The sequence below is a fragment of the Macaca nemestrina genome, chromosome 14 (genome assembly GCF_043159975.1).
Source record: "Macaca nemestrina isolate mMacNem1 chromosome 14, mMacNem.hap1, whole genome shotgun sequence".
NCBI classification, from domain to species: Eukaryota; Metazoa; Chordata; class Mammalia; order Primates; family Cercopithecidae; genus Macaca; species Macaca nemestrina.
In genome coordinates, this window is record NC_092138.1 from 109457216 (window position 1) to 109470523 (window position 13308).

Sequence of the window (13308 nt, forward strand, 5' to 3'; positions counted from 1 at the left end):
GGAGTGCTGTTGCTGCTGTGGCCGCATCTCTATCCACTGGGATGTGGGGCTGCTCCAACATCCCAGTTTATGTTCCAACACTGGTGAAAAGCATGGCTTTGTCCTTGCACAGGCTTGGGCTCCACATGCTGGAGGTGTGACCTCAGACAAGTCATTAACACCAAGCCTCAGGCTCCTCCTTTGTTCAATGGGAATATTATAAGTTCCTACCTAGTAGGGTCATCGGGACATTTAAGTTAAACATATGAAACCCTAAGCATTAGGGTCTGGCATAGAGAAAGCCCTTAGTGTATGTTACCTGTCCCTGCTGTGACTGCTCTTCTCCCACAAATGGAATAATTGTAGTTATTTAGCCAACTATGATGATGGGTATTAGGGTGATCATCCCACGTTTTGAAAAATTAAGTCTGCCCCAACGGAAGTACAAAGACCCTGAGAATTAGTTCCATTTTGTGGAAGCCCAGGGTAGAGGAGGCAGAAAAGTGGTTGATGAGCTATTGTAAAATTTGCATTCACCCCAATATTTAAGAGGAACAAGAGACAAGCCTTAGATATATTACTAAGCTTAGCTTAGTCTGTGCTCTGACAAATCTGAGCCCTCACAGGCCTACAGGAGTGGGAGCTCCTTCCCCCACTTGGGGGATAGTTATTAATCCTGATGGTGAAAGCTCTGCTTCCTCCTGGATACCACCCATGAAGGGATGAACTCCCAACCACACTTAGATTTCTGGAAAAGAAAAGATCCTCAGAGCCCCTTGCTCCTAAATTTTAAACAAATCCAACCCTGCAGCAAAGCATTTGCAGAATAAATGCAGGTGAAGACTGGGCCAGCCACTTCTGCCCCAAATGTCTCCACCATCCCGGACACCTCTGCCTTGCCCTGATTCTGCCATCCATCTCAGAAGAGACCCTTTTGCTTTCGGAACTGAATGGAACAGCGTTAGTAATTCCTTTAGCCCCCTGTGTCCTCGGGGGCCCCAGGAGCAAAGTAATTGTTAGCAACTTCGATTCCCAGTGAGTAACCTCAACAACAAATCCTGTGTGGAAGTGCAGTGTCTTGAACCATCCATTTACTGGAGATTTCCCTGAGCATTCCCACTTCAATTCGTTTTTCTTGCTATTTTGGCAATTTAGTTGATACTTCTCTTTATTTATGTTTTTGTCTAAAAAGGAGATTTCCTATTCCTTTGGGAAAAAATACTGAAAATGTATAGGCAAACTACTATTTTCACAAACACAGGACATGTTAGGGTAGAGTGTGTTTGTATTTATCTGAAATCCAAAAGGAAATTTTAATTTTGCTTTCTTGAGATGTATACAATATGACCTAAGATATAATGTAATTTCAAATATTACATAACAATAAGAAAATACTTGAGAGAAATGGCTGCTCTTTTTTTTTTTTTTAACTTGGTGTTCAGGCCTTTGGTACAACCCTAGTAAAAAATGGTATTGAGAGATGTTGCTTTTTCTTTGATGAACACAAATAGCGTTCTCATGCTTCTGCTGCTATGCCCCCTATATAGAGTTCGGAATATAGAATTGCCTATGGGAAGAAAGCACCAGTACTTGTTCCTGAGCTAGGAGGAGAATAGTGCTTGAACGTATTGTGTAGAGCTTATGAAAGCCCTAGAAGCTGACTTCCTTCCTTGCCTAGAGAGAACCTGGGTTCAAAACTACCCACAGGCACATTCGGTGGGTTCTGGAAAGCATGGGCTGGGTTGCAGTGATGGGTAACCAGGTTTCCTTTTCCAGATGACCTTCCATCAGTGTCCGTGTTTGACAGAACTCTGCCAGTGAAGCAGATGCACGTGCTCGAGACCCTGGACCTTCTGGTTCTCAGAGCAGACAAAGGTGGTATCCCCTGTCGGGTGGCATGCTGTGGAAGAAGGAAAACAGTTGTCTTCTGTGGCCCACACCACAGGTCCCCGGGGTCTGACGGCATAGGCTCTGCCAGCTGTTTCCTTTCCTGATGCCCAGTGCTTGGGATCCCTCAGTGGCCCCTTCGTTCTCTGGGGAGGGAAGCCATGGCAGGGGGCGGTGGGAAGGAAAGGGATGCATACGTAATTGCATCGGTTAAAAGTGGTGTCGGGTGCCTCCCGAATTCCAGAACATCTCCAGTCCTAGTTTTCCTACACAGTCGGCCCTTGGAGGCCCTTCAGGTCACCTTACTTTTCCATTTAATCTCCTCCTCTGCCCTTTTTATGTCACTAGGAAAAGATGCTCGCCTCTTTGTCTTCAGGCTAAGTGCTCTGCAAAAGGGCCTTGAGGGGAAGCAGACTGGGAAGAGCAGGTCTGACTGCAGAGAAAACAAGTTGGAGAAAACAAAAGGTGACTTGATAGATTGGTAGATTCCATTCAATTCATTTTTTTCCCCTCACGCTGCCCAGATTTTGCTGAAAATAAAAATGAGTAGGAATTTGATCTTATTAGTTTGTTTTTTGTTTGGAAACATCACAAAAATAGCATCACTGTTTCCATAAGAAGCTTGAAAGCTAGACAAACACATTGAGGACTAGAAGAAATGCTAGGCCTTGCATAACAGGTTCTAGAGATGCGTTAAACTCTGTTAGCAAATCTGTTACTGAAGAAATCTTTAGAGTTTGGTTCCTGGAGCTCTCATTACTTTAACTGATGCCATGTAGTAGGTATGAAGTTAAGTTCACAAACTCTAGAATATAGGAAATAGGACTTCCTTTCCTTTCCTTTTTCCTTTTTCCTTTCCTTTCCTTTCGGCAGAGTCTCACTCTTGTTGCCCAGGCTGGAGTGCAATGGCACGATCTCAGCTCACTGCAACCTCTGCCTCCTGGGTTCAAGCGATTCTCCTGCCTCAGCCTCCTAAGTAGCTGGGATTACAGGCGCCCACCATCACGCCCAGCTAATTTTTGTATTTTTAGTAGAGATGGGGTTCCACCAAGTTGGCCAGTCTGGTCTCGAACTCCTGACCTCAGGTTATTCGCCCACCTTGGCCTCTCTAAGTGCTGGGATTATAGGTGTGAACCATTGCACCCGGCTGGGGATAGGATTTTCTTAATTTTCCTGTAACTCAACCTAATTTTAATATCTAGTCTCCGTTTTGCCTAGTATCAGAAATATTCTTAGTCCATTCACTGAGCTATGCTTAATTTCCAGGATTCCTAGGTATTGCCAAATTACCAAGGCCTGGGGGCTTCCACACCTGCCTGTCACATGTAGGGCATCATTTCTTTCTTCTGCCCAGGCTGCCACCTGTATGCTATTAACACTCACCACAGCAGAGAGCTGAGGATTGTGGTCGCAATTCGGAATAAACTACTACTGATCACAAGAAAACACAACAAGCCAAGCGGGGTCAGCAGCACCTCATTGTTATCTCCCCTGTCTGAGTCTCCTGTTGAAGAATTCCAGTACATCAGGGTAGGTTTGCTCTTTAAACCATCTGTCTCCCAGCCAAGGTGCCATGAGGCAGACTCTGTCCTTCCACCCAGGGTTTGTTACCCACTGAGGTTGTTCCGCTGTTTGGTAGCCAACTAGGAAAACCCTCACCCTGGTGCTCTTGTTTCCCCCAGAAGACTAAAGCTACAGCTCATTGATTCCGGTGAATATCTACGGGTACTGTTCTAGGTACAAAGGACACAGCGATGACCAAAACAAAGTCTTCTGATGGGGTTTACTTTCCAGTTGACAGTTAACAGAAATAAGCAAATAAAGCTATGATGGCTGGCAGAAAGAAGTACTAAAATTAAATATAGAGGAGGGCCAGGGAACAAAGGATAATAGAGCAGGGAGTTGGGAACGTCTGTTTCAGAAAGAATGTCCCAGGAAGCCCTCTCTGAATAGGTTACCTCTGAGCAGAGATCCAAAAGAAGTATGGGAATGAGTGATGAGGATATCTAGGGAAAGGATATTCTAGGCAGAGGGAGCAGCCAGGCAAGGGCCCTGAGGTCCTATTGAAGGCACAGTCAAGAGCAGAGGGAACAAGGCAGGCAGGTCAGAGAGAACGGGGAAATATGCTCTTGAGCCCTCAGGCCATTGCAAAGACTTTGGCCTTGACTCTGAGTGAGATGGGAAACCATTGGAAGATTTGAAGCAGAGAAGTGGCATGTTTTGAAAAGATTGTGCTGGCTTCTGGGTAGAGGGGAGCTTAGGAGGCCAAGGGTGGAAATAAGAAGCCCTGCAACAAGACCAGTGCAGGATCCTGGCAAGAAAGGTTGGTGGCTTTGGTAGCAGGAGAGATGGGAAGAAGCAGTGGGCAATGCTTTCCTGCTTGCCTCAGTCAGCCTCAGTCTGCTGGGAGATTGAAGGGGAGCCTTGTGAGAGAAACCTCCTCCCGGCTCAAGTTCCCTCCCTGACGTCACCATCTCTTACCTTTTAAAGACTAGGGTACATTAAGGTATGGAATATATCTAACATTGGCCACTGAGATGGAGTATTTCTACTGGTGAGCTGAGAAATTATTTTTTGCCTAGAGTTAAAGCCTTTTGAATTATGCCTATGAATTTCTGCTAATGTTCAACTTCAGGGGACAGAGCAGCATGACAGTTAAGTTAAAACACCTTAAAATCTTGCTCTAGTTAGGTGTTAGCTTTCTTCGTATAGTGATTAGCTATTTTAATGCAGATTTACATGCAGCATATACATTTATGTAATATGAGCACTGAAATGACATTTCCTGAGTTTATATCTTAACTCTACCCTGTGTAAACTTTGTGATTGACTTCTAAGCCTCAGTTTCCTCACCTTTAAGACAGAATAGTAGCTGTACCTACCTTATAAGTAGGATTCAATGAGAACAGTGCCTAGCACATGTTAAGTACACAAATAGATTAGTTAGCAATTATTAATACTATCACTGAATCCCAGGACAAGACCAGACAATGTAAGGGATAAAGCAGACCATACTGTTGATTCCATTTTGTTAAATTGTTTCCTGGCCTCGACCCTTTCCAGTAGACAGAGGCCTGAGTCTTGAGGACAGGTTATGGGAAGGAGATGTCTGATGTGACCCCTGGCACTTTCCTCTCTTGTCCCTTCTTCCCTGTAGCACAAGGCTCTGCAGGAGCCTGGAGAAGGTGGTCTCTGAAAGGAGGGAATGGGCAGTGGGGCTTGGCATGGAGCTGGCTGCTCTGTTCTCACCCGTCTCTTGTATCCTCACCAACCACACAGGAGATCTGTCTGTCCGACTCTCCCGTGGTGATGACCTTAGTGGATGGGCCGGCTGAAGAGAGTGACAATCTCATCTGTGTGGCTTATCGACACCAGTTTGATGTGGTGAACGAGAGCACAGGAGAAGCCTTCAGGCTCCACCACGTGGAGGCCAACAGGGTAAGCCAGCGGTTGTGGGGACAAGTGGGAATCAGAAAAGACTAATCATCGTTGTGTCTTCTAACCCTGAGATGCCATGATTTGGATTTCTTTAAAGTTATGTACTATTCATCACATCAGTATTGTGTGATTCACTATTTAGACTGAGCTATGTGAAGTTGCCATTTTTATAGGTCAGAATGGTTCTATGTATTATCATGTGACTGCCTTGTTTAGTTTTCAGATCTTTCTTTGCCACTCCATCCTTCCAAATAAAAGAGACATGAAGAGGCCAGGCGCAGTGGCTCACGCCTGTAATCCCAGCACTTTGGGAGGCCAAGGCAGGAGGATTGCCTGAGCCCAAGAGTTCGAGACCGGTCTGGGCAACATGGCAAGACCTTGTCTGTATTTAAAATTAAAAAAAAAAAAAAAAAAAAAGACATGAAGAGTCAAAATTTTGACTGAATATAATAACTAAATAAGTGAGAGCATTTGTTAGATGATTTGTCCTGGGAGGGCACTTGGAGAATAAGCTTGACCTCTGAGGGACTGCAGACTCTCATTTTGGGGACTGGGTGGCCAGAGTGGGTACAGCACCCTCCCTACCACCTTAAAAGCCCAGTAGGAAAGGAAGAAGGGGTGGAAACCCATTAGGAGAGAGTGAGCGGGCAGATCTGCCCTAAGAGTCTACACCCCTGGCCTGATACACAGAGAACAAGGATGTCCTAGTGTGGCACAAAATCTAGGGCCACCCAAAACTGCACTCATATTCTAAAGGTGACTGTGTGGGGTTTAAACCTTGGCGCCCACTGGACAGTGGTGAGCACTCACCACCCTGAGGCCTGGCAGCCTGTCACTGGCGATCGTTCAACACTGACACTGACATTAGCAGATCACAGAGCTCTTCAGCCCATGTATCTCTATGAGGCAGGACAAGGCCCACTGTCAGTGAGCCATTGAGGTTTGCATCATGCAGTGCAAGCCAGTATTCTGGCCTAGGTACTGAGGAAACCACAGAATGGGGATGTCAGCTCCAGGGAGACTGTAGTTCCTAGTGAGGGCTTCTGGACCCACAGGCTACCTCCAGTCCTGTTCAGCTAAATCAAAGAGACTGCGGAATTCTTCCAATTATGCTTTACAGTTTGTATTCATTGGAAATATGCTCCATATAAATATTCATTAAAATTGCTAATTACTATTTTAGGAAGACTTAAGACCTAATTAGAGCAAGATTTTAAGAAACAGAAAAATCAGAAATAGAAAAATCTAGATGTAATTAGGAGACCTTCTTGTCTTTAGCTGTTATTGATCACAGAGTGGTCTGTCATTTCTCTTATCTATATTGGTGGTGACCAGACTTGTCTGCAATTGGAGTCATCTGAGAAATTTGAAAAGCTACTACTGCCTGTGTTGCTCCTCCAGGGATTTCCTGGGTCTGAAGTGTGGCACGGGTTTGGGTATGTTTAAATGGTCCCCAGATAATTTTAATATTTAGCCAAGTTGGGAATCCCTGGTATATTTCATTGCTTTGCAGCCCTGGCTGTCATCCCTTGGAGAGCTTTAAAAAGATCAGTGTCTGACCCCAGGCCAAGCCAATTATATCAGAATCTGGAGGTGTGTGGTACTTGGGAGCCAATATTTTTTAAGTCTGCCCTCAGGTGATACTAATATAGACCTAGGAGAAGGAGTAGGTCCTGAAACTTCCTAATTTAAAGCTGAGAGGAATGTCACCCACTCCCCTCACCCCCCGACCCCCCACTGCCTGGGCATCCCTGGACCAGCATGTCTTCCCACCCAGACTTCTGAGGAACAGGGGCCCTGCCTGGTTTGTCCTTTAAAAGTTCTCACCCCCTTGGCCAGGCGCAGTGACTCACACCTGTAATCCCAGCACTTTGGGAGGCCGAGGCGGGCAGATCTCCTGAGGTCAGGAGTTCGAGACCAGCCTGGCCAACATGGCGAAACCCCATCTCTACTAAATATACAAAAATTAGCCAGGCCTGGTGGCACGCACCTGTAATCCCAGCTACTCGGGAAGCTGAGGAAGGAGAATCACTTGAAACCAAGAGGCGGAGGTTGCAGTGAGCCGAGATTATGCCACTGCACTCTAGCCTGGTGACAGAGTGAGACTCTGTCTCAAAAAAAAAAAAAAAAAGAAGTTCTCACCCCCTTCTTCCTTCTCAAAGCTGTGTGAGCAGCCAAACAAAGCAGAAATGCCGTGGTGCAGCAGGTCCTTGTTCAATCAGTCCTTTTCCTGACAACTAGTTTCTTAAGACTTAGCCAGCTTTTGGTAGTGGAAAAGTCCTCACCTCATTTCAGAGAAAGTTTCTGACAAGTTCTATTTTTAAATAAATCATGCTTAAGTGGCTGAAAATTGTGCAGTTTACTTACTCATCAGGGTAGCGATAGATAAAAAATCATTTTATTAAATTTCTTTTATATGATCTTTTTATTATTTACCTATATTTAATGTCCTATAATTCAGTATAGGATTTCTTTTTCCTATGATTTGTAAAGACCCTGGATAAATTGGGTTAAGAACCATTTTCTTTGATGACTTCTGTGTTTTGTTTTTTGGATGGCTGTCAGGAATGACTCTCAAGTTTTCTGTCCTTTCTTCAATGTGCTTTTTAAAAGACAAATATGCATTGGGAAGCTGAGACGGGCGGATCACGAGGTCAGGAGATCGGGACCATCCTGGTTAACCCGGTGAAACCCTGTCTCTGCTAAAAAATACAAAAAACTAGCCAGGTGAGGTGGCGGGCGCCTGTAGTCCCAGCTACTCAGGAGGCTGAGGCAGGAGAATGGCGTGAATCCGGGAGGCGGAGCTTGCAGTGAGCTGAGATCCGGCCACTGCACTCCAGCCTGGGCGACAGAGTGAGACTCTGTCTCAAAAAAAACAAAAAAGACAAATATACAAAGTTTTTTCCTAAGAGAAAAAAAAAATATTTTTATTTTATTTACTGAGACGGAGTCTCATTCTGTCGCCCAGGCTGGAGTGCAGTGGTGCGATCTTGGCTCACTGCAACCTCCAACTCCCTGGTTCATGCGGTTCTCCTGCCTCAGCTTCACGAGTAGCTGAAATTACTGGCACAGCCACCCTGCCCAGCTAAGTTTTGTATTTTTAATAGAGACAGGGTTTCACCATGTTGGCCAGGATGGTCTCAATCTCCTGACCTTGTGATCCTCCTGCCTCCACCTCCCAAAGTGCTAGGATTACAGGTGTGAACTACTGCACCTGGCCAAGAAAATAAAAATTTTAAGGAAAAAGAAAAAAACCTTTCCTAGTTCCTAGCTCTGAGAGGATCAGCATGCACAGCCCTCCCATGGTAGAATGGCGACAGCACGGCTCCCAGCAGGCACAGGTGCTTAGTCCGATGCACTCACTCATCTTTCAGGGAGTGTACTGTCTGGCTGGGGAGATGAGCCCTAAGAAAATGAAGAAGATAATGAGCTATATGTTTTCTAATAGCTGGTTAGAAATAGGCCTTGTGGGAACAGGACTAGCTTTTTACCAAGATGTTCCTGCAGCTCAGCACCCAGGGCAGTGGGGACACAGCCTGGGTCATTGGAATTTCATCTCCATTCCGTCTACACTTACTGCCTGCCCGCCTCTGCGGGCACCAGTGTTAACTGGGCAGGCCTCGCTTCCTGCTGCCATTCCTCCTCTCTTAGGCAGGACCACTTGGTCCCTATTTCAGGCTTCTACCCACCTCGGGTTCTATTACAATCCTAGCTCAAGAGAGGAAATGTTTAAGAAGCACTAAAGCAACATTCTGAAAGTCACTGTCAACTTCACTGTACCAGTGGGCCTGCTGTGACCCACTGCCGCTGCTCTAGCCACCAGCACTGACCTCGTTCCCAAAACCAAGGGCTCCTCTGGGAGGAACTGCAGGCGTGGTCATGGGATCTGGGTCCCTGGTTTATGGGAGGGCTCAGGTCCTCATCTTGACATCTGCCCAGAATCCGGTGGTTCTCAGCTGGGGGCTGAGCCCAGAAGCACAGGGAGGGCTGAAGGCAGAGCCAGCTAGGGGAGGCACAGTTCCCACTTCACTTGTTACAAGTCTGTGTTTGAATCTTTACAACCACCATATATTATTTGTTATCATTTTAAAATACCAATAAAATGAACTACTTACTACTTTTTTTTAAGAGAGAGAGACACAGGGTCTAGCTCTGTCCCAGGCTGGAGTGTAGTGGTGCAATCGTAGTTCAATTCTCCCTCCCTGGCCTACCAAAGCACTGGAATTACCGGCGTGAGCCACCATGCCCAGCCAGAACTACTTATTTTTAATCAAACTTATGAAACAAAGATTTAATGCCTATGTCCTACGCCAGATCTGTCATATCAGGATCTCTAGGAGCAAGAACCCCGCCAGGCCCCTGTCCCAAGGTGGAGACAGACACCTGTATCAAAGCATAAAGTAGTTCTCATTGTGATAAGTGTTAATAAAGGTCTGAATAATAAAGTGCTGTGGCATGCCTGAGGAGGAAGTGGTTAAGTCCAAGCCTGTTCCTGAATCCTGGCCCCGGAGCTGAAGCCTGCCACCACCTGCCCTGAAGCCCAACTCTCCGAATATTGCCACGTTTGTCTGCCTGTCAGCACAGCGTTGGAGCCCCTTGGTAGACTTACTTGATGCCAAGTACCCCCTGGCGTCTGTGGTCATTGTGCACAGATCTCGGTCTAAAAGGCTGCGTGAACTTCCTCCATACCTGTCATCACTACTACCCTCCCTCACCCCACCCCAAACACACACACAGGCCTTATCTCTAAACTGAAAGGCTGTCTAGTTCCACCTTCCCACTGCAGTCAACCCTCCCATAATTATAATAATTGTGGCCACCATTGAATGGCCACCTCTGTGTACCAGGCCCTGGGTCAGAGCATGTCATAAGCATTATGTCTTGGAGGGGCTCTTCATTTCTCCTTTTTTTTGAGACAGAGTTTCACTCTTGTCCCCCAGGCTGGAGTGCAATGGCGCGATCTCGGCTCGCTGCAACCTCCGCCTCCCGGGTTCAAGAGATTCTCCTGCCTCAGCCTCCCAAGTAGCTGGGATTATAGGTGCCCGTGACCACACCTAGTAGAGACGGGGTTTCGCCATGCTGGCCAGGCTTGTCTCGAACTCCTGACCTCAGGCCCGCCTTGGCCTCCCAAAGTACTGGGATTACAGGAGTGAGCCACCACGGCTGGCCCATTTCTCCATTTTTATTGAAAAGGAAACTGAAGTCAGAAAGAAGTCACTTATTTACCCTAGAGCACACAGCTAGTAAGTGGCAGAGGCAGGACTTGGATCCCAGCTGGCTGACTCCAGAGACCGTGTTCCCTACAGCTGGTGGGGATGGCAGGTCCAGCCACAAAACTGGTAGCACTTGGCCCCTCCTGTGGAGAAGCTCCCAGTCTGGCAGAGCAGACAGGGTGCAGCACGAAGCCTCTAGCTGAGATAGTGAAGTAAAACTGACATGTACAGGGGCGTCTGAGGAGGAAGTGATTCTAGGTCAAAGTGGTGGAGCCAGGAAGGCTCCTTTCTGGGGTCAGAGGGTACTCAAGGACTGTCCTTCATGTAATATACCCTTTGGTGCTGGTTCCTTATCTAAATAATGGTATCAGCCAAGATGAGCATTTACCAAGCTCCAGGCCCTGTGCCAGGTGCTTAGATAAGTTACCTCCTGGAGTCCTCAAGCCAGTAGGCCTAGACATTCTTATTTTCTACCATGTTACAATTGAAGAAACTGAAGGTCCGAGAGGGGAAACAACCGGCGTGAGTGTGCACACCTCTGAAGTGATGGAGCTGGGACTTCATTTACTCCCTTGTCCATCCGATGAGTTTATTCTGTGCCTGCCACCCGCCAGACCCTGATCTGGATGCTGAGGGGCCAGCAGTGAGCAGCACAGACAGGCCTTTGCGTCAAGAGCCTTAGATCTCATGGGGAGGGGAGCCACAGGGAACAAACAGACAAGAGAGCACCAGAGGGTGAGGCATGCTCTGCAGAGAGCCTAAAACACGGGGCATGATAGGAGCCATGGGAATTATTTCGGGTTTGACAACCCCCAGCTCTCTCCAATGCCAGTGCTGGAGCTCTTGGCCACTGGTCCTCACTGTCACTCCCCGCTGAGCTCCTGCAACTTTTGCTTGAGGCATTTGCCCCATTATACCTTGTTTTGTGTACTTATGTGCTTTTCTGTTTTTTTTTTTCTTAAGGGGTGGAACCTCACCTTATTCCTTATTCTTTTCTGTATCCTAATGGCACTGAGTACAGTGCCAGATAATGACAGATGGGAGAGAACTGGGGGTTCCATTGGAAGGGGCACCCAAGCCCAGGCAGTGGCACTGACTGAGGATGGCCAGTTGGGGCCTTGGCACCATAATGAGACCATTTAGAGGTGAAGGCTGTGTTCTGGTGACACCAGTGAAGAGGAGGGTCAGTCAGTGCAGGGCCAGTGGGAGGAGCACAGTGTGGATGGAAGGGCTGGGAAAGGGGAGCCAGCAGGAGCCCACAGCATGGTGCTTCTGCGGGCAGGTCAGGGCTTAGCCTAGAACAGCAGCAGGGGCACAAAAAAGACACCTGAGAAAGTGTGTGAAGAGGCTGCTGCTGGACTTGGGTTGGAGATGGCTCTGAGACTTTGAGAATAGATATGCTAACAAAAAGGAGGAGGTTTAGAAGGAAAGCTGGTTGTGTGGAAGATAAAAAGCCAATAGCCTTCATTGAGTGCTCATGATGCGTGAGGCCCTGTGCTAAAATCTCTGCCTTGTCTCACTGAATTCCCATTACAATCCAGCAAGGTCAGTGTTCTCATTATGCCTGCTTTACAGACAAAGACCTAAGGCCAGAGGCTAAGCCATTTGCCACACACCACAGAGGCAGTAACTGGCCTAGACAGGGCTTGATCTCCTGTCTGTCTGCCCAGTCTGTGCCCCTCCAACCCCCCAACCCCCAACCCACTACCTCCTGCTTTTAATGACTTGGATGTGGAATCAGTTGCATCTGAGAACAAATGATATAGTCTAGGGGCTGCAGCCCTGGGGAGAATGTGTGCCTGAGCCCGTGGTTTAGGGTTTTGAGCACAAAGTGAAATTTGGAGCTATGAAAGTGGGGTTTTACTAAGGAGAGAAGAGCCAAGAAATTGAAGAATAATCTGAGGTGGGAGAGAGGGCAGGAGGCAGAAGATGTCACCCGTCAGAGGCTGCAGAGGACAGGATGGACAGATGAGCAGTGGCCCAGGCCTTCGCTTGGGGAGAGGGAGATCTTGGCTGAGCTCAGAGGGTGGTTTTCCTGGAAGCACGGGAGGCCAGGCTCTAAGGGTTGAGAATACAAGTGAGGAAGTAAAAGGAGCAGGAGGCTCTTAGAGGGCTGGAGTTTTGAAAATCAAGAAGGACCAAGGACGCCATCAGGTTGAGTGCCCTCCTCTCAAATGCAGAAACTGAGGCCCAGAGAGAGGAGTTTGCCCCAGACCACAGAACTAGGTGTTCTGACACCCTTTTCATTGCACCATGCTGCCTCTCTTGACATGAAGAACAGAGAAAGAATAGAAGTGTGAAGACATGCCGTGGCGATTTTAAGTTGCACAGGCTTTATCTGTTGGAGGCAGAAGGATTGCCTCACTGGAGGTACGAGAGCGGTAAGGTTGGAAGAGAACCGGAATCTTAGTTCAGATGTTGGCTGTGGCGTGTACCAGCCAAGGGACTTAAGTGACTTCACCCTGAGCCTCATTTTCATCTTCCGTAAAATGATAATTATACCATAATGCCAATAATATTAGGTTGATACAAAAGTAATTGCGGTTTTTGCCATTATTTCCAATGGCAAAAACCGCAATTACTTTTGCACCAGCCTAGTACTTTCTGGGTTAATGTGAGAGTGAAATGAACAACTCATGTGAAAATGCTCTGGGAGCTGGAGCACAACATATAAACCTGAGGCATTTCAATAGAGAAAGGAGACATACCAAACACAGAGCTTCTCAACGGCTATGAAAAGATGATGAGAAAGTCCCAGAGAAGAAAGAATGGAGAGACTTTTCTTTCCTTT

The 13308-nt window shown here is 47.1% G+C and overlaps 1 protein-coding gene across 10 annotated transcripts in view; it reads left to right on the forward strand.

Annotated features, from left to right (window-relative positions):
• Window positions 1-13308, forward strand: part of LOC105463942 (GTPase activating Rap/RanGAP domain like 3) — a 172125-nt gene that overhangs the window by 130614 nt on the left and 28203 nt on the right. For all 10 annotated transcript variants that reach the window (XM_011711410.2, XM_011711413.3, XM_011711408.2 and 7 more), the window contains 4 exons: window positions 1756-1854; window positions 2215-2331; window positions 3221-3396; window positions 5146-5304. In XM_011711410.2, the coding sequence (XP_011709712.1) occupies window positions 1756-1854; window positions 2215-2331; window positions 3221-3396; window positions 5146-5304 (551 nt within the window). The remainder of the gene's footprint in view (window positions 1-1755; window positions 1855-2214; window positions 2332-3220; window positions 3397-5145; window positions 5305-13308) is intronic.